Source organism: Eretmochelys imbricata, chromosome 8 (assembly GCF_965152235.1).
Source record: "Eretmochelys imbricata isolate rEreImb1 chromosome 8, rEreImb1.hap1, whole genome shotgun sequence".
Taxonomy (NCBI): Eukaryota; Metazoa; Chordata; order Testudines; family Cheloniidae; genus Eretmochelys; species Eretmochelys imbricata.
In genome coordinates this window covers 90,264,674-90,286,525 of record NC_135579.1, presented here as the reverse complement: position 1 = coordinate 90,286,525, position 21,852 = coordinate 90,264,674, and the positions used below count along the sequence as shown (strand labels likewise).

The 21,852-nt window shown below is 39.4% G+C and overlaps 1 protein-coding gene across 1 annotated transcript in view; it reads left to right on the top strand.

Annotated features, from left to right (window-relative positions):
* The window catches only part of CACHD1 (cache domain containing 1), a 185,514-nt gene that overhangs the window by 131,634 nt on the left and 32,028 nt on the right, over positions 1–21,852 (top strand). The window contains exons 6-13 of the mRNA XM_077824497.1: positions 349–493; positions 1,876–2,092; positions 6,059–6,208; positions 7,415–7,648; positions 10,749–10,898; positions 11,445–11,568; positions 19,270–19,387; positions 21,581–21,749. Of these exons, the coding sequence (XP_077680623.1) occupies positions 349–493; positions 1,876–2,092; positions 6,059–6,208; positions 7,415–7,648; positions 10,749–10,898; positions 11,445–11,568; positions 19,270–19,387; positions 21,581–21,749 (1,307 nt within the window). The remainder of the gene's footprint in view (positions 1–348; positions 494–1,875; positions 2,093–6,058; positions 6,209–7,414; positions 7,649–10,748; positions 10,899–11,444; positions 11,569–19,269; positions 19,388–21,580; positions 21,750–21,852) is intronic.

Genomic DNA, 21,852 nt, shown 5'->3' with positions numbered 1-21,852 from the left:
TTAACTTGACTCACGTGAATCGTCCCTTTGACTTCAATGGAACTACTCAAAAGCAGGAAGTAAAAACTAAGTGGTTGCAGGATTTGGACCTTAGATTGTAAACTCATTGGGGCAAGGACCTTATCTCACTCTCTCTGAACCCTGCTACCTGACTAATGCTTCCTAGCCCTGCAACCCTACTCGTAAACACATCAGGTTAAGTTTTCAAGGTATTCTTCGCTAATGTAAAATTTCATGATGCCAAGCAATTGTTCCTTTTTTTTTTTCTTTTTCTTTTCAGTTGTAAACTACTATGGAAACTGTATGCTGAGAGGTCATCATGATGTCAATATGTTTGTGTCATTTCAGGCCTGTCTACGTCTCTACGGTTAGACCCCAATCTAAACACATAGTTATCATTGTGGACCATGGGGCTTCAGTCACAGAGACACAACTTCAAATTGCCAAAGATGCAGCTCAGGTCATTCTGAGCTCTATAGATGAACATGATAAGGTGAGTTTGCACTAAGCCACTAGTGTATCTTTCCTTAGTTTTAACCATCGTCGGGGGGCGGGGGGTTGTTTACATTTTCATTTTTTCACTTATCTAAAACAAAATCCTATTTCTGAGTTATTTATCTGTAATGCTTTCAGCTTTTTAGGAAACATTTTGTAACCATTTTTGTAATGGAAAGCATTGTGATACAGTGCATTAGGTACAGGACCAGATGTTAGGAGAGCTGTGTACTAATCCCTACTCTACCATTTGGCACACTAAGTGGCCTAGGGCAAATCATTTAACCTCTGAGACCATTTTCCAGGCTGCGAAATGAAGATAATTTACTTCACTACCTTACGGGGATGGTGTGAAACATAATTAATGTCTGCAAAGCTCCCAGAGAGTTTAGATAAGAGAAGAGGAAGGCTAAAGCACAGGGGCTGGGTTTCATTTTGCAGCTATGTTGCAGACATTCTGCATAGCATTGGGGTCACTTTACCTTTCTCTGCCCTAATTTTTTTCATCCATAATATAGGAATAAGACTTAGTGCATGGAAAGAGTTTTCAAATCCTATGGTAGAAGGTACTATGGATTCAATGTAATAGAACACTTAAGCGTGTGCTTAAAGTTAAGCATGTGCTTAAGTGTTTTGCTGAATCAGGGACTATATGAAGGGGAAATTTTTATTATAAGTTAAAACAACACTTTAATTATGCAATAACTTGGTAATTTTGAAATCTGTTTTGCAGGCACACATTTATGGCTCTTGTGGTATGCAGCAGTGTTTTTATTTGGTCACTAATTTTGCATCAGTCATAGCTCATAATAAAGTATGCCACTTCATAAACTGTATCTTACTGATACATTTAATAGTGCAAGGATTATCATTGCTTTCTTTAACTTATCTACAGGATAAAAAGTGGTTGTGAATTTGGCTCACTTTCAATAAAATATTAAAAGTACAGTAAGTTAGTATAGAGCTCATCATGTTTGCCTGTGGAAATTTCCTAGTTTTTTCTACAAGCACTTCATTTTTCTGTGGCCACTGGAGATTTATTGAAAATGCTCTCTGCAGATTTTGGGTTGAGATATCTATAGCTTGCTTAGATTTTTTTTTTTTTTTTTTGCCTATGAGAGTATGGTAACTATTATGTGTGAGCAGAATGAAGCAGATTTCATCTGAGAAAAAAAGGCCAAAGTCTCTTTTTACCTTAATCAGCATAAGTCTAATCCTTTTCAAATGTGATGGATTTATGCCTCAAGCATTTTATTTTTTAACAATTGGTTTTAAATCCACAGAAACTTTTCTGTTGGCTTATCATTGTGTATGCTATATCAGTACATAAGGAATTATAAATGGTAAAATAATCCAATATATTTTCTTCTCTTTTTTAAGATCTCAGTGCTAACTGTGGCAGACACAGTAAGAACCTGCTCACTGGATCAGTGCTATAAGACATTTTTGTCTCCTGCCACTAGTGAGACAAAAAGGAAGATGTCCGCCTTCGTTAGCAGTATAAAGTCATCTGACAACCCTACCCAGCATGCAGTGGGATTTCAAAAGGCTTTTCAATTAATACGAAATACAAACAATGGCACAAAACTCCAAGGAAGTAAGTCTGTTTTTATACAAACCTTTATATTATTTTTTTTAAGTTTGCATATTTCTTTTTTGTCTGAATTGCTCACATAGGCAGAAGCCTGGGCAGGGCAGTGTCTTATTAAAAGTATTTACCATGTTGATCAAATAGGATATACTGGATTTTAAATCCACGTACTTAGTGGCTGTTAAAATTGTCCATTACATTTCATTTGCTTCTTCCACCCACTGTCCTTTACCTCCCTTATTATCTGTAATATGTAATTATAGGGATGAGTTGCTAGATCTTTGAATTATTTCCCAGATGTGGATCCTTTTTAATGGTAATCATTAGCACAGCAAACTTCTTTGACTGTCAGGTAAAATTACCATTTGCACAGATGTGCTCTGGCTATGTAAAATCCTTGGGAACATATCAATATTTCTTATCAAAAAACCATTCACAGAGAACAACCACTGTGTCTGAAATATGATATGATATTTATATGTATGTCTCAGAGTGGCCTAACTGTATTCTCACTCATCAAAGAAAATCTGCTTGAATTTTTGTGTGTAAAGACATGTAGAGTTACTCATATCTAGTCCTATGCTTTCTATTTGACTTCAAAAATAAATACACAATAGCCAAACTAACAAAGATGTCTGGGAGAGGGGAAAGTGGGTGGCAGATTCTACTGCCCAGAAGGCTTTTTTTTTTTTTAGGTAGGGCGGGAGTTAAGACTTGTGTTCTTTAGTAACTGATTGAACAAATTCTAAATTTGAATGCAATCAAGCACTGTCACATTTCCTCAGCCGTTTCCACATTCCCAGTGCCAGTGCGGGGTGGAGAAACTGGGCTAATTTGGGGGTTTGGTCAGCTTGATTTTGGATGTACATTAAGGACTCATTCCAATGCCTCTTCAAGTGAATGGGAGTCTTTCCATTATTTCAAATGGGCATTGGAGAGACCCTTAACTGAAACTTACTATTAAGAAAAGAAAGCAATAACACACATCTAAGGAGCTTAGTGCTCGATCCAGAGCAATGAAGTGAACTGTGCTCCCATTTCGCTTTGTACTCCTCTAGATTGATAAGCATTGGGATCTGTTGAGCTAGAAGTCCAACCTATCTGATGCTATCTTGTATTTATGTCTAGATCAGCTCAAACAGGCAAGGCTTTTAACTTCTGACAAAGTGAGGGAAGGGTAGCGGCCTGGTGATAACAAATCTAATGCAGCTGAAGTTGGCTGGAGTAAGTCTTGCTTAGTTATCATTAGTTATTTCAAAGAACGTTGGCAATAGATTCTTGCTTGTGTGTATTGGGAGTAGAAGACATTGGCATATTCTGCAGTGTGAAAACACATGGATTTATTTCAGTTTCACGCATAATACTCGTTATATTTTAGGCACTGGTACATAAGGACACATTATTTGAAGCTCAAAGTTCAGTGCACATGCTCTCCTTCTCTGGCTATGTGTAAGAACAAAAGAATTTTAAAGATTTATAATGTGTACAACAAACCTGAGAGCCTGGGCGACAGGCTGAGAAGAGGATGTGTGATGCACTTCCATTTTGTTGTAAACAATCTTCTTGTCTATTCTTTGTTTCTGGTACAAAAAGAAATAAGATAATATTATTCTTTTTTACTGTGAATTTTTAACACCCTGTTCCCTAACAGGATCTGCAGGCGTGTCAGAGAAACCATTCACATGCAGAAAAGTAAATTAATAATGGAAAAAACTGAGGCATTCCTGGTGTGTAAGATAAGAATTATATTGAAAAGATGGATGTTTCTGCGTTCCCCAGCCTGCTGCCAATATCTATTATATTGGTGTCACCAGCAGCTCAGTAATTATTTTACATTCCTGTGGTGCCTTTAATCCCAAAGTATTGTAAAGTGCTTTGCAAATGGTATATATACACCACAGCCACAGAACTCCTGTAGCTCCTGGATTTACAGGACGCTCCAGGTGGACGAGTAATGCACAGCCTGCTGCACAAGTGGAGAAAATTTAAAGACCGAGCTCTTGGGAGAGTTAAGGGCTTTGTATTGTAAAATTTTTGTTTGTTTTTTTTCCAGTGCTATTGTAGGAAGGAAAACATGATTCATTAACTGTATAGGAGAACTGGCTATAGCCTAGGCTAAAGCATGGGTTCGTAGCACAGAGAACTATATTTTATCACCCTTGCTAGCAATAAAAAAAAGTAAAGTTGTATCTCAGTGCCCCTAACAGCAGCACACAGCTCCTGTGGTGTAGATTGAAAATAAAGGTTAATAATTTTCATAAAATCTTTCCCAGAAATAAGAGGATACTCTTGGAGGAGTGTTTTTTTAACCAGATTAAATTTAAAAGCTGTCTCTAGTTAAAGAGTAGGCATGAGGGGAGGGGGAAAATAAATAAAAAAGGAAAGGAAAATAGAAGTTTCAGGTGCTTCTTTGCATCAAAAAACACTTTTGATTTAAATCATTTTCAGGCTATTAGTTCAGAACACACACAACAGCGAACTGATGTTCAAATTTTTTTTTTTTTTAAATCAGTCGGGCAAGACCTGACATTTCCACCAAAGCAAGGAAATTCAGAGGTAAGCTGGCAGTCTTTCAGTAATATGCTCCAGTGTGCTTTGGTATTGTAGGACCAATGTATGATCCCTAACTGATACACAAGATGCTTTAAATGCTGAAGTATAGGATGGAGCGTAAGTATTGATTTGAATTTCCTTGAGGCTTTGAGATAGGCCGTTAACATAAGACATTCTTTACAGCTTGAAAAATATGTTGATATGTGTTCAGTCTAAGTAGGGCAAAATGACTTAATGATGAATGGTAAGTACATGTCGTGTCTTATTCTTCAAATGTTATACTACCTCTAACATACAATGTTGTGTATCCATAGTCTTCCACCCTTTAGGATCCCAAAGATCAAGTGGTGGTGGTGGTGTTTATTATTGTTTATTATTTGTATTACCATACTACATAGGAGCCCTAGTCATGGACCCCATTGTGCTAGGAGCTGTACAAACACATAAGCCATGGATTAAATTCTGACTGCCCCAGCACAGGAGGGGGTGAGGGTGTAAAAATCTCTTTCCCTCACTTTACTATTGTATACCCATTCACTTAGGCAGCCAGAATGCCGACATAGAAGTCATCTCATGTCAAGTCATGTTGGGAATAGGTGGGAGACATAGTGGGTGATCACAGACAGGTGGTGGCCAAAGTACAAATGGAGGTGTAAGAGTTACTTTTACAGGCAGCTGCTGACAACTGCCTCCACACAACTGCCACATTATCTGGAAAGCCACCAAGAGCTCTTTAAAAACAGGAATCACTCAAGTGCATCCATCCCTGGGATGGGACATTTCACTATTTAGCAGTGTAGGACAAAAAATGAAGAATACTCCAACCAGCAAAAATGGCATGGAGAGCTAAGGTAGGCAAAATGTAATTACCTATAGGGAAATTTTGTTTTTGGAGGCTAACACCCCAACTCCTGCCACAGGACCTTGAGTAACTACATGCACCTTAGGTCTCAGCTAAGAGAAGGCTCAGGACTGTCCATGTGGGATGAATTTGTCCCTCTCAAGAGAGGAGTGTCACCACATTGAATCACTAAAAGAACTTTCTGCAGGACTCTGTTCCTTGAATGTTTCCCTTCCATGTTCTGACCAGGACAGAACTTGTCTAGCCCAAGAAATCTGGTGAGGTCACAGCCTAGGACTAGAAAACTATATAGTGTGTTAGAATGTGTGAGCTGAAACTCGTGAATCTTTGGTAGCTGAAACTGGGGGAACTGAAAGTGCATTGGGAATTATAAAGGCCTTCACAACCACACAGTGAGTGTTTTCATCCATTGCAGATACCTGAAACTCTTATAAATAAGGTTGTTGATAACTTCACATTTATCTTCTTTTACTGACATAAGGATTTTTACTGCATTACTGAATGTCTCGAGTAAATTGGAATCTAATATACTGTCTGCCATATATATTTCTGCTTAGTTACAGATATGGTCGTAATTTACCTGTCAGCTGGGATTACATCAAAAGATGCTTCAGATGATGATAAAAAGGCTACTCTCCGTGTCATCAATGAAGAAAATAGTTTCCTCAATAACTCAGTTATGATTCTCACTTATGCACTCATGAATGGTAAGAAATGTGTGCCAAATTTCTGGTAGATTAAAATTCTCTAGTAACCCAATGCAGTGTTGTTCTGTGTCTGTTTGAAAGGGTCAAAAGTGAGTTTTGGCCCTTAGACTCCAGAGGCCATTCCCCAGATTATAACAGTTTCCTATCTGGGACATAAAACTACTTAGTCATATGTTTGCAAACCAGAATTCAAATGAGCTGATTAAAATATGTTGCCTGAATTGCTGAATGCCTAGCACCATGGGGCAAATTCAATACATGGTGTAACTATAGCGTTTGCTGGAGCCTCACCCTCTGGCACCAAGCCTGAATTTGGAAGAGTTTCCCCATTAAGGCCCCAATTCAGCAAACATGTAAGCATGTGTTTAGCTCCTATTGCTATCAATGGGATTTAAGTCTGAGCTGGAAGTCAAGCATGTGCTTCAGTGCTTTGCTGAGCTGGGGCTTAAGCCAAGAGTAAAGTTAAATATAAATGTACGCACACTGACCCAGTGGAATCATAGTCCTTTTTTCAAAAATATCTGTAGCACAGAAAGCAGTAGACTGTCTTATTAGCATGGGTTGCACAGACACCCCATCCAGGGAAGTTTATGCCTGGCCATGGAGAATTTGCATGCAAGCCACACTAACACACTGTATGGCTGTATAGCAGTTCAAATCCCCATTTGGGTCCCCACTTTCAAGAATTCTCTTTGTTAGGTTATCTGCAGGGACTGAATCCTGGCACATCTGTATCTAAAAGCATGAGACTGTTGCTTGAGCTAAAGGACAAGGTCTATTAACTCCAAGGCTGCATAGCAGATTCATAAACTTCTACCTGGACTAGTCACTGGTGGGAGACAATGGGTTACACAAAGCTCTCTGTTTTAAAAAAAAATAATAATGGTAAAAATATCTAAATAGTAACATGGTAGCAAGCATCTTGATTTTCTGTACAGTGGAACAGTTATCTGAGTGGACTCCTTTAAATCCTTTAGTGACTGATTATACCTACATTATAATTCACCCCATCAGTATTAGTCACTAAACAGTACTCCACACTTCCACTTAAATAGGCATTCTCTATGTTCAGTCTACCTGCCTGAGTTGGCAACACAAAGTACGTACTGTACTGTAGTTTTAATTTGGAGTAAGATGTAAGAGACTCAACTAAAAATACATTTCCTACTTTCTCCTCCCTTATCCTGGCAATATCTCCTTTTTCAGAGGGAGTGACAGGATTAAAAGAACTGGCATTTCTCCGAGATCTGGCAGAACAGAACTCAGTGAAGTATGGAGTGCCTGATCGAACTGCCTTACCTGTGATCAAGGGGAGTATGATGGTCTTGAACCAGCTCAGTAACTTGGAAACCACAGTGGGTCGATTTTATACAAACCTCCCCAATCGAATGATTGATGAGGCGGTCTTCAGTCTGCCCTTCTCCGATGAAATGGGAGATGGTAAGTGCTTAGAAAATCTGAAGTTGAGCAGGTAAAAAAAAAACAGAGGTTAGGCTTCTGTCTGTCATCCCCCAGGTTTCTAACCAACAGATAAGGAGGTGCTTTTAGGTCTGCCCCTAAGGAAGGTGTAAAATTAGGTCCTTCATGCAGGGATTACATGTAAAGTTTTACACCCACAGGGGCCTGTTTATGGAAAGTGTGGGTAATGTGACAGCTAATGGATTTAAGTTGAAGGGTGAAATTGTCTCTCATGGGCATACTGATACAGCCTCAGTAATTTGGATTTGTGTAGGAAACTCCTCTGGGTTTGTGGGAGCATGGTTCCAGGCTGTAATGGCAGCCATGGGGCCCCTTGCACTCCAGTGGGCCCATTCAGAGCTGGTGTTGCCCTCTAAGCAGACCACAGGGGTGCATAGGGCAGCATAATGGAGGAAGTGGCATTCCTGTCAGATGCCGAAAACTCCCTTCCTTCCTCGGATATTGGAGCTATGAACACAGCTTCATGAGGGGTTGTTCCTGCTGGCCATTTCCTCTTCCTTTTCCTTCCTTCCCCACAGTAGCTGAGGTATGGAGCAGCATCTCACCAAACAGTTTAGCAACTGCTCTGGACTCTCCACCCCACACCTTCCCGGGTTTGGAAGAGTAGGACTCCAGAAGGTTCTAGCAGTCATACAGGGTTGGGGAAGGACCCAGCATATCTGGTGGAACTGCTAACTATTTGACCAGATTCTCTGTTCTGATTAAGCTGTGCTCAGAAAAGACTGAGGAATGTGGTTATCCTCAGCACAAGACAGAGCAGCCTGAACCCTGGCATGAATGGCCATTCTGGAAGCCAGGGATCAGCAGCAACATCCTGGTTACTACACCCTGTTTGCCGGGGGGGCCAGGTTTAGGATGGAATCGGAGTCTCTATGATGGCTCTACGTCAGTGGAGTATTTCTCCCAATACATTGCCCAGATCCACCAGTTACAGATCACTTTATGCTGACATATTGAGGTTGTGGACGTAAATCTGACCTGTTACTTAAATCCTCTATAAACCCTAATGTTCACATGTTTTTTTTTACTTGGATGCAATAGTGAGATCAGATGGAATAATGCAGGGGATGAGGGCATGTGTAGATGTTTGCCTAGGACCGCAAAATACATGCAGCCAGTCCTGCACAGAGCCCTCATAAAAAGCGCAAAGGGATGCAAAGGCCATGGCGTTCCACATGTGGCCCCTTTCATATGTTTATGGGAGGAGTTGGGACTTGGAGGGCCTTTAATATAGGCTCTTGCACTGGCATGATTGTCACTGTGAGACAGAGTACGACCTAGCCTATAAAGCAATGCTTCTCTGCCTCTGCTTATGCTTCTGTAAAGTGAGAAGAAAAAAGCCCTGCTTTATAGGGGAGTTGGGAATGACATTAGTGTTTTCCCAGTGCTTTGAAGATTTCAGGTGCTATGTAATTACTATTAGAGTTAATAAGCTTAACAGCTCCTGCATTTCTCCGGACATTGTTTTCCATTTTCTTTTGTGTGATGTTATGGAGGAGGGGTTGAGGAGTATGGCTCAGCAGGGTTTTCAGACCTCTCAGGCAGGTTGTCCTGATTTGCCACCTGATCAGAGTGACTCTTGAGAGTCTGAAGTCCTCTGTGTGTGCTGAGATTGCTCCTGGACGTGCTTCTCTCATGCAGAATGATAGCCTAGTTTGTCCTTTTCTCATCACTCTGCATGATGCATTGCCACTCATCTCTCACACATCCACATCCAAGCATAGTGGAGAAGTTGTACAACATAAGGATTATAAATGATACAATTGAATAGATTTGGCTTACATAATTAGGAATGTGCATGGTTTTTTTATTTTTAAAAAACCTCATTTATGGAGATGAATTTGATATTTGTTTTATATTAAAAGGGTGAGTGAGTTTCCATGTGGTCATGACACAGAAAGTAAGACAGAAATGGACTGCTATATTTTTACCTCAGGCATTGAGAGGTTTCTAAAAACCATTGTAATGCTTTTGGTTATAATACCCAGTACAGTGGCCTGTTGGGATTTAAGTAAGAAGAGGCTAACATACTGCATATATAATCAGATGAGCAAAATTCATCCCAATTGATATTTTACAAGTAAGATTTTTTTATTTTTGTTAAAATTTTTATAGCTGCATGGGGGGAAAAAAGTAAAAATGCAGACTTTAAGAAAAATACAAAAAGAAAAAACAATGCGAATCTATGTCCTTTTATATTTATTCACATTCTTGTCCCTAAGGCATCTAACTGTGTGCTGATGAAGACAGAAAATGTAAATTTTAATAACTTATGGTATATTCAATATACCTTCTTAACTCACCACCAGATAAGTAAAAAGTGGCTAATATGAGGATATTATGTTAATATGTTGTAGCATAATTCACATGCTTCCTCAACCTCCCCTTCTCAGCCTTCCGTCCTGTCGCCAAGCCCCGACTCCCATATTTTTACTGTTAAATGCTAGCAGCAGTTCTATATTCTGACTCCAGAAGTGCTGTCAGTAAGAGATGTCAGAACTGGTAGAGCTTCTGTTATCTTTAATGCTGTTGTTTAACCATGAGCTTCAAGCATTACCATTGTTTGACATCTATCACTGAAAGCATTTCTTGAGTCAGATGATCATAGTACCACTACTTGTGCTTCACTGGGTCACCATGTCACATGGTCCTAGGGAAACAATTGCAACAGATGGGTTAAAACTGCCTTAACTTGTACAGAGGGTTGAATTATGCATATTCAGTGAAATCCACAGCACTGTGACTTAGGAAGGGAACCCTACATATGGATCTGATCTAACACCCATTGAAACCTGTGGGAGTCTTTTGACTTGATTGGGAGTTTAATCAGGGCCTGCTTGCTAAGTCTTTAATTTTAGCTTTTGAAAATACTCCTACGTGGTACGGTAGCAACTTTTTGAAAATTGAACTTGCTGGACAGAGGATGTTTTTGTCACCTGGTTACACAAGTTAACGTCCCCTCTTTTCTATTTAGCACAACTGGTGAAGAACACACTTCATATTAATTAACTGGCAAGTTCATTATTGCTAATGCCTTCTGTGCTCTTCCTTTTATCTCAAGGTCTGATAATGACTGTAAGTAAACCTTGTTACTTTGGAAACATGCTGCTTGGGATTGTGGGAGTGGATGTTAACCTGGCATATATCTTGGAGGATGTCACCTATTATCAAGATTCTTTGGCTTCCTACACATTTCTCATAGACAATAAAGGTGATTTTTGTGGTTCAGATACATAAATACACTATCTTCCTGTTTGGTGAAATTAGACTGTAGAAAACTAACTCCTTATTCTGCTCCTTAATTGTAAGTAGAACGATAAAGTGAACAGTGCCATTTCTCAACAGATTGCGTGTCAGTTGTTTGAGTAGTTCTGTCTAACAGTAATTGTATATAAGCAGATTTATGGTTTGCATTTATTGTACAGGGTCTTGATATAAAAATGTTGCTATGAAATCGATTGTTTTCACATTTGTAGGCCAGAAAGCCAAAACTGTAGCTTTTGTTTATATTATAAGCTTTTTCACTTTTTATGGCATGGTCATTTTAGTCATTTTTTGTTTGAGTTAATTTACAAGTTCTTAAAATTCTGTTGGCAGTAAACTGCTTTATGATGTAATGGTATGGTTGCTGTTAGGGTAGTTTCTTAAGTAAATTGGAGGACTTTCATACATGTCATCAGTATACTTGTTTTTATGTTCTCTGCTTATTACATACTGAACCAAAACTTGTACTAAACACGTATTTTGTTCTTTTTAGGGTATACTCTTATGCATCCATCCCTTACAAGGCCTTATTTGCTGTCTGAACCACCACTTCACACTGACATCATACATTACGAGAACATTCCAAAATTTGAATTAGTTCGGCAGAACATCCTTAGGTAAGGAAGAACTGAGACTCAAGTCAAAGTGACAAAGCCCTGGCTGGGATGATTTAGTTGGGGATTGGTCCTGCTTTGAGCAGGGGGTTGGACTAGATGACCTCCTGAGGTCCCTTCCAACCCTGATATTCTATGATTCATAGCTTGCTAAGATCAATTATTAACCGGACTCAGAAGTGTTTGTACAAAACCCTTTAATGGGAGCTACTTTATAGAATTATTATTACTGTGTTTAATATTTCTGTTGTAATAGTACCCAGAGATCCCTGCTGGGATTGAAGTCCCAATCTCTTGCCAATGCGGGACTGTGTTTTCTACCGCATTATCCATTCTATCCTTAAATGTGCCAAGCAATAGTTTCCACAGCTTCCTTTGGGAGACTCTTCTAATCTAATAGTAGAGCTGATTGTTGGGAAGTTTTCCTTAATATTCAGTCTGGATTTTTCCTTCGTATATTTCAGACAGTAATTCCTAGTTAACACCTTAAATAACTACTCTCACTCCATGGGGTTCAAATAAGTAATCAAACTACTGTATGCATATCTGCTGCTTGAAATTTTCCATCAATCCTTCCCTGTCCTCCTCTGTCATAATTTTTGGAGTACTTTTCTGAGCATTCTCCAGCTTTTAGATCTTTTTCACTGTTTCAGGTGTGGTTAGGCAGGCCATTTGTCTGGTTTTAAGCCGGACAGTTCTCTTTTTTTCTATGGTTCCCTGTCTGGTATTGAGACAAAATCAGAAATGATTTTTGTCTTGGGTCACAGATGGGGGACACTATTTAGAAGAGTGCTCTACTCCGCCCCCACCAACCTGATGTCACACTGGTGGTGCTTGGAGCAGCGCGCTCTTCAAAATGGTGTTCCATGCAGTCTCACCAGTGGGGGGCATGGTGGCGCATTCTTCAAAATGGTGTCCTCCATGCAGCATGACTTCACACACACAATGCAAGGTCACACTGGCAGGGGTGGGCCCATACCATTACTGGAAGTGCTGGAATGTCTGGTATTCTGGGTATGCGGCAGTGGTGCCCTAGGAATGGTTGCACCATATCCAGAAAGACCCTGACCTAATCCAGTGAAGTCCTTGGGAGTCTTTCTGTTGAGTGAAGCTAGGTTTTTGAGTGAAGCTAGGTTTACACTTAAACTGCTACAGCGGCACAGCTGCGCCACTGTAGGACTTCAGTGTAGACACTCGCTACGGCAACGGGAGGGGTTCCTCCATCAACCTAGTACTGTCTACGCCAGGGGTTAGGTCTGCTTAACTGTGCTGCTCAGGGGTGGGGATCTTTTACACCGCTGAGTGACATAGCTGGGTCGATCTAACTCGTTAGTATATACTTGGCATTAGACATATGGGGAGAAATTCCTCCCTGCTCTATGATGTGATGCCTCTATGTGTGCAACTGCACAGAGAACAGAGGCACACCCTCTGTCCCAAGTACGGGCTGATGGGACAATACATGATTTAGAGAGAGAGAGAGAATCTGACATTGGCCTATTTTGCTGGCTGTTGCCACATTGCTAAACCATGTGTGATTTGCTGTCCTTTTGGGCTCCTTCACTGTTACTACTTCTCAGTGTTCTGTCTCTCACTGAATATTTGCATTTTGAGTTTTTTTTCTTGTTGAATCTCAATTTTTCTATCTTTATTTCTAAATTTACAATCCAAAAATGCCCCAATTAAAAATAATGGTAGTACTTAGCACTTAAGTAGAGCCTTTCATCTTCGAAGGACTTTATAAACCTTAGTCTCCACAGCTCTTCTCTAAAGTGTGTAAGTCTCCTGATCCTCCACTTGCAGATGGGGAAATGAAAGAAGAGGTGTTAAATGACTTGCCCAAAGCCACAGAGGAAATCTGTGTACAAATCAGGATTAGAACATGGGAGCTCCTGACTTGCAATTCTGTGCACGTACAACTAGCTGAGCTATCCTTATAAAACACATCATTTAGATATTGGAAATACTTCCTTTTTCTTGGAGAAAAAATGTGTACGAAGGACTATGCAAGAGTTCCATGTAATAACAATGACTTTCTAGAAAGGGTAGTTGAACTATAAATGTACACTAAGTGTACAACATCAAGGGTAGTACAATATGTCCTTTCCTGAATTTAGGGCTGGTTTGTGGGTTTGCCACCAGCTCTGAGTAAAGGACAGCACATAGTTTTCTGGTCCCAGGAGCAGACTACGGTCTGGACTGTGACTTGGAGAGTCACAATCTGTTGCCTTATTCCTGCCTTGCTCCAGGGGGAAGGTAATCTGTGCCAGCCCAAAATCTGTTGCAGATTACTTGCACTGGCATGCTATCTCAGCTGTGCAGGCCAGCACATTGGGAACCATGGAGCAAAGACTCTGCCTGTGCCCACTCACCTGGGTTGGAAGGGGGTAGTAGCAACTCCATAGAGGCTGCCCCCTCTCCTTGATGCTACTACTGGTGATATATGTAGCCAGGGGTGGCAATAAGAGGGGGCCCTTGTGACCCCATACTTCACTGCGTCGGCACGTAGCACGTCATGATTATGCTCCTAGTTGTGTTCACATCTTGCATAGTCAGGATGCTGTGTTCATATGCAAAAACTGAGTTGTGTCACCACTTCTCCCCCCATCTCATCGCCGCTGTCAGAGGAGTGCTCTGTTAAAATTCTCTGTATCTGAGATGGTTTGATCTTTTCTATAATTATTTTTTTTAATCCGATTTGCTGTTGGAATATAAATCTGCTCAGTGGGCTAAATTCAGTGTCTTTATTGAATAGAAATATAGATTGCAAAAAACCCAGACAATTTAATTAGACAGGATTGGCGTTCTCTGCTTACGAGAAGCTCAGGAGTAAGGTAGTATTAAAACTGAATCAACTCCTATCTCTGGAGTCAGGTCAGATTTGAGATCAGTGATGATGACATGGGAAAATTGATGCTACACCAGCTTGGCAAGTGCCTGTTGGGGTGGCAGAGAGAGTTTCAAACACTATTATTGTACCCACTGGCCTTAAAATTACAAAGACCTTATCTGGGATGCTAGTCTTCCAGAAGTGACACATTTTACAGACTGTGTTGTAGAGTGGCTAATCTGTTGTAGAGTGGCTAATCTGTTGTAGGGTAGGATCAAGGCTAACAAAGGAGCCTGAGAGAGTTAAGCACCTAAATTCAATGGGATTTGGGCAAATATCCTTTAGGCTTCTTTGAAAATCCCAGCCAAAAAGTTTACTACTATTTTCATTAATGAAAACTCATATATAAAGGTGAGGGCCACAGTTTTAATGAAATAGATGCCTAAAGTTAGTGCCTTAATCCGTACTCAAGTACCTAAATAAATGTTCAGATTTTCAAAAGTACTGTGCTCCTGTTGCTATTCACTGTTATGAAGATTTATGGAAGGATACATCAGGGAGGGAGAGGTGTTATTTAAACTAAGGGACAATAGTTGGGACAAGAACAAATAGATATGAACTGGCCATCAACAAGTTTAGGCTTGAAATTAGGTGAAGGTTTCTAACCATCAGAAGAATGAGGTTCTGGCTAATAGCCATTGATGGATCTATCCTTCATGAATTTATCTAATTCTTTTTTTAATCCAGTTATAGTTTTGGTCTTCACAACTTCCCCGGCAACAAGTTTCACAGGTTGACTGTGCATTGTGTGAAGAACTACTTCCTTTTGTTTGTTTTAAACCTGCTGCCTGTTAATTTTGTTGGGTAACCCCTGGTTCTTGTGCTGTGTGAAGGGGTAAATAATACTTCCTTTTTCACTTTCTCTACACTATTCATGATTTTATGGACCTCTATCATATCCCCCCTCAGTCATCTCTTTTCCAAACTGAAAAGACTCAGACTTTTTAATCCCTTCTCATAAGGAAGCTGTTCGATATCCTTAATCATTTTTGTTGCCTTTCTCTGTACTTTTTCCGTTTCTAATATATCTTTTTTGAGATGGGGCAACCAGAACTACACGCAGTATTCAAGGTGTGGGCGTACAATGGATTTATATAATGGCATTATGATATTTACCATCTTATTATCGATCCATTTCCTAATGGTTTTTTGACTGCCGCACATTGAGCCGGTGATTTCAGAGGCCTATCCACGATGCCTTCTTGAGTGATAACAGCTAATTTAGACCCTCCTCATTTAGTCTATATAGTTGAGATTATGCTTTCCAATGTTTCTTACTTTGCATTTATCAACATTGAATTTCATCTGCCATTGTGTTGCCCAGTTTTGTGAGAGCTCTTTGTAACTCTTCGCAGTCTGTTTTAGACACAACTATCCTGAGTAATTTGTATCATTTGCAAGCTTTGCCACCTTACAGTTTACCCCTTCTTCCAAATTATTTATGAATATGGTGAACAGCACTGATCTCTCTGGAAGACACCGCTATTTACCTCTCTCCATTCTGAAAAGTGATCATTTATTCCTACCCTTTATTTCTTGTTTTTTAACCAGTTACTGATCCATGAGAGGACCTTCCCTCTTATCCCTTGACAGCTTAGTTTGCTTGAGAGCCTTTGGTGAGGGACCTTGTCAAAGGCTTTCTGAAAGTCCAAGTACACTGTATCCACTGGATCACCCTTGTCTACATTTTTGTTAACCTCCTCTGATAATTCTAATAGATTGGTGAGGCATGATTTCCCTTTATAAAAGCTGTGTTGCGTCTTCCCCAACAAATCATGTTCATCTGTGTGTCTGATAATTCTGTTCTTAACTATAGTTTCAAGCAATTTGCCTGGTACTGAAATGAGGCTTAGCAACCTGTAATTGCCAGGATAGCCTTTGGAGCCTTTTTTAAACGTTGGTGTCACATTAGCTATCCTCCAGTCATCTGGTACAGAAGCAGATTTAAGTGATGGGTTACATACCAAAGTTAGTAGTTCTGCAATTTCACATTTGAGTTCCTTCAGAACACTTGGATGAATACCATCTGGTCCTGGGACTTATTGCTGTTTCAATTGATCAGTTTGTTCCAAAACCTCCTCTATTGGCACCTCAACCTGGAACACTTCCTCAGATTTGTCACCTAAAAAGAATCTCAGGTATGGGAATCTCCCTCAAATCCTCTGCAGTGAAGACTGATGCAAAGAATTAATTTAGCTTCTCCACAATGGCCTGGTCTTCCTTGAATTGTCCGATAGCACCTTGATCATCCAGTGGCCCCACTTATTGTTTGGAAGGCTTCCTGTTTCTGATGTACTTAAGAAAAATGTTGCTGTTAGTTTTTGAGACTTCAACAACTCAGCCAGTGGTTATGGGCCTATTACAGGAGTCGATGGGTGAGGTTCCGTGGCCTGCAATGTGAATGAGGTCAGACTAAATTATCATGATGGGCCCTTTTGGCCTTAAAGGCTTTGAGGAAGGGAGCTAGCTGCAGAAGAAGGAATACACAAGATAAGGTGGTGAGGTTGCTTGATGTTGCATGGGATGTGTCATCTCGGAATTGATAGTTTGTTTTATTGTTTAAATAAATCATTTGGAAACTAGGCATAGGTGAGTTTGATACGTTTGTTGGACAGGACTGAGGGGGGTATGCAAATGATGAAGGGGTGGAAAGGAGTTTCTGTAAGTGCTTGGCTGGCTGAGTTCTTGGTGAAATGATTAATGTTGCTAGTATTTTATTATATTTATTGTATTGTTAATGATGCCTTAGCGTGCGTAGAGCCTTGAATAAGTGACTCTTTTATTTTAAATCTAAATAAATAAATCAATATAATACATATAACAAAAACCCATCAAAATGAGTCAAATGATGAAACGGTCGGAAAGAATTATCAAGAAAAGACTTCATGAAGAGCTAGATTACCAAGTAAGCAACAACCAATTTGGGTTTGGGAATAATGCAGGAGAAGTACAGGGAGAAATGCAAGAAACTGCATTTAGTGTTTGTGGACTTATAGAAGGCTTATAGTATAGTTCCTAGAGAACTGATATGGTGGTGCCTGTTGTCACACAATCTTCCAGAGGTGTACGTTCAGATATTATGGACATGTATGAGAGTAGTACAACAACAAGAAGCAGCTGCAGTGAGCCATTCACTATGAGAATAGGTCTACATCAAGGATCAATCTTAAACCGATTCCTAAGTGTGATTGTAATGAACACCTTGATGCAGGAGATTAGGGGAGAAGCTCCATGGAACATGCTTTTTGTAGATGACATTTTTGTGTTGGGAAGATATCTAGAAAGACAGAGGGCTGCATTAGAAGAAAATTGTTTATAAATCACCAAGAGAAGACTGAATACATGTGAGGCTGCATTAAAAGGGACAACAAGAAACCAATAAAAATAGTACTGAGTTACAATAAGAATGTGAATGCTAGCAGTTGCATGAACAGCACTAGGTGCAAATGGAGGGAATTGACGGCAATTCTGTGTGATAAGAATGTGCCAATTAAACTAAAGAGCAAAATGTATAAGATCATGATTAGCTCAGCCATGACGTATGGGTTGGAATGCTGGCCAGTGTGGAAAAGAGAAGTACAACTACTTCATGCTGCTGAAATGAGAGTGCTCCCATGGACACTGGGTAAGACAAGAACTGACAGATTACACAATGAAATGGTGTGAGCCAAGATGCTGGTAATCCCCCATCATGGAAAAGCTAAGGGTGCATCGACTGAGATGGCTGGGACATATGAGATGATGAGACATGGGATATGTTGGTCAGAGAGTATACAATCTACTAGTTACAGGACAAAAACTATAAGACCCAGAAAAAGGCGGTTCAAGGCACAGAAGCAGGACATGAAGAAGATTGGTGTCAGCTTGGAAGACGCACTTAACAGGAACGTTTGGAGATTAACAAGAGCTGCCAACCCCAACTAATGTGACATGATGGAGGAAAAGAAGAACAAAAATCTGCTTATTAGCTGGGTAACGCTCCCACAACAGTCTCAGGAAAGTGCTTGTACATATTGTATTTATATTCCCTGCACTCCAGCTCTACTTCTTAGCTCCATTCTTAAACACAAGCATGGCATTAGAATACAGAAAACTCTCGGTCATCAAGAGTAACTGACAATATCCTATCCTGCTCACAAAAACGAAGTAGGCAGAGGTACAGCATGATGTGCATGAACAGTTCTGGAAATTGTAATTTAGATCTAGTTTTAATTTAGATCTAATTTTATCTGTTGTCCCTTTGTTCCTTTGAACTAGAGAGCTAATTAATGCCATTCCACTAGCAACGTTATCTCAAGCCAGGACGAACTGTAATTGTGTTCTCTATGAACAGTGCTTAAATTGTAATGAAAGAGGTGATGGAGCTCAAGCAATTAGGTGCTGGGGCTCAGGCAATTTTTTTTACTCTCATAATTGACGTGGCAACCTCAGAGTGCTGGGGCTATGAATTGCCAAGCCTAGAGGTTCCAGGGCTCAGCCCTGGCAAGACCCACACAAATTAAACACTGTCTATATGAATTCTTGAGTAGAAATTTAGAAACCAAGTTACCGCTGCTTCATCATTTGTACTGAAAAAGGCAATGCTTACTCAACCATACTACGTTACACATAAGAGTGTAAATTAGCCTTAAAATAGATAAATGCATGAACAGCAAACCAAAACATTCTCTTCTTTCTTAATTAAAAGCAGATTTTATCCAGCCCTTTCATGACTAATCATGTTTTTCATATAAAAATGCAATAGATGGTTTTGCTTGATTCACAACTTTTTCAGTGTTGAATAAAATGTTGGATATTATTTGTTGTCACCGTAGCCTCCCTCTGGGCAGTCAGATTATTACAGTCCCAGTGAACTCCTCACTGTCTTGGCATGTAAACAAACTGAGAGAAATTGGAAAAGAAGCCTACAACGTTAGCTATGCCTGGAAAATGGTAAGAGATCTTACTTTTGAATGGTAGCATATAGTTTCAATGTATGTTAATATACTGAAGCTTGAGTAGTTTGAATTTTAAATTATACAGAAACAGTATGCATGCATCTCTTATTATGGTAAATACCTCACATTCCATTGAAATTGTAGCTTCAAATTTATTATAATTTAATTCTCAGAGACACGCATACAGGCAAGTGTAAAGTGTGTGTGCTATTAATGTACGCATCCATTATATGTTATATAATATAGATGTACACACACAATTATAGTACATATTTTCCTAAAGGAAAAAAGTCTATACTGAACTATGTCACACTATAAAGTCTTAGAGCAAAGCTCAAGTAGTTGAACGTATTTCACACAGAGACTCAAGATGAACGTACAGACTTACAGTATAGTGTTTGCATGTAGTTTATTATTGTTAAAATGCTGGTACTAACAAAAATGAGAAAAAAAAACTTTTAATTTTATTGGACATTTTTAAACTAATCAGTGGCTGAATTTTTTTGGGGTGGATGTAGATGGGTGTCATTTTAAATGCTGCATTATCCCTTCCTGCTGTATACTGCTTAATGCGGTTTGGAGAGAAAAGCCAATATGAATAAACTTTAACAACATTGTTCACAATCAAGACATTAAAATTTCCTTTTAAACATTAGTTGTAGTTATGCAATACTGCAAACCCTTAGATCTGTATAGGGCACGAGTCTATCCTGTAATATGCAAGGCTGAGTCAAGTACTCTCATATTCATAGGTATTTTATTTTCAGTGCTGTGTCTAGTTTTCCCCAGTACATATTTTGCATTCAAGTCAGATGCAATACCTTGCAGAAATCTCTCAACACCAATTAAAACAACAAAATATTCCCAAATACTACCCTCAGTGGAGCAAAAAACTCCTATGCATAATCTAGATGAATTCATAATTGCTAGATTCTTACAGAATAAAATCAATTAAAATGGAATGGAAGCTATAGGGAAGCTTTTAATTCTGCTATAATCATTAGACAGATCATATTTAATGGGAGGATTTGGCAGCCCAGCATCATTAACTTGAAGAGAAAAGAGCTGTTCTTATCTTACCCAATTCCAAGGGGGAAAAAAGATTCTAGCAGCCCATTCACTTTTCAGTTTATTTTGTGAACAAATCTGGATACTTATCTTGACCAAGGGAATAAAATGAAATCTACAACTAGATATGATCCAGGCAAATTTTGCTAATACCAAGAATAATTGGCTAATTGCTTTGTGTCAACAAACCTAGCAGGTACTGGTATATCGTTTCCCTAAATTAATTTAAATATAATCTAAGAGATTATGCTGAGCAGCTTTAAGAGATTAAATCTGTCGTCACATACCAGAAGTTCATGTAGGTGTGTTCCTGGAGCTAGTGTTGCCTTGTTGAAAGGTTGTATTAAATATCAGACAGCCTTAGAGTCTGGCAATACTACTGCCAAGTTTTTCTAACCTGATGCACTTAGAATGTGTTCAAACCAGCAAAGCGAGTAATCCATCCAACACAGGATTGGAGGAATAATGATGATGTCCTTGTATTATTGTTAATTTGCATTTTTCAAAATGGGAAACAGGTTACAAAGAGGTACATTGTATTCTGTTTCCATTTGTGAACTGAAACTCTCTTGCCCATAATGAAGTTTCATGAAGTATCCACACAAAAGCATCAGAATTTGGATAATATGTTTAAAAAAAAAATGTGAAAACAAAAATGTGTGCGCGAAGCATCAACTTTGAAGAAATCTTTCTTCTTTTTTTTTTAAAGTATATAACTCAATGGCTTTAATTGCTTGAGATAGTTGATCAAAGCACATACCTTAGTTATGTGTACTGTATTGCTGCCATTGGAAACCCTAAAGTCTAAGGCCTCAATCCTGCATTTAGAATGGTTTGGCTATGCCCCAGCACCCATACAACCCCTCCCCACAAAGTTATCTGTGCAGGATCAGGGCCTTTCTCCTGGAGTATGGGGAAATTCAGCAGTTTCTAGAGGTGATTAATTTCACAGAGAGAGTAGGGAATATGCTGCTCTGGAGTATGGGGGAAGGTGATGCCACCTTCTAGTGTAAAAGAAACTGAGGAATTAAAAAAGGAGGGAGAGGGGGATAAATAGAAAATCAATTATATAAAACCTCCAACTTTTTTTTCAGTTTAATTTTTAGTCCTTGTTTTTCAGGCCCAAGACACATCCTTCATTCTTTGTGTTGTGGTAATACAGCCAGAAATACCTGTTAAACAGCTCAAGAATCTGAACACTGTCCCTAGCAGCAAGCTACTGTATCATCGACTGGATCTATTGGGTCAGCCCAGTGCCTGTCTGCACTTCAAGCAGCTGGCGACCTTAGGTATAGCAATCCCTCAACTCATCTTTATCTCATGCACGTTTTTGTAGAGCTGGTTGGAAAATAGAAAACATCTTTAGCTACAATCCTTGTAAAAATGTTTCTT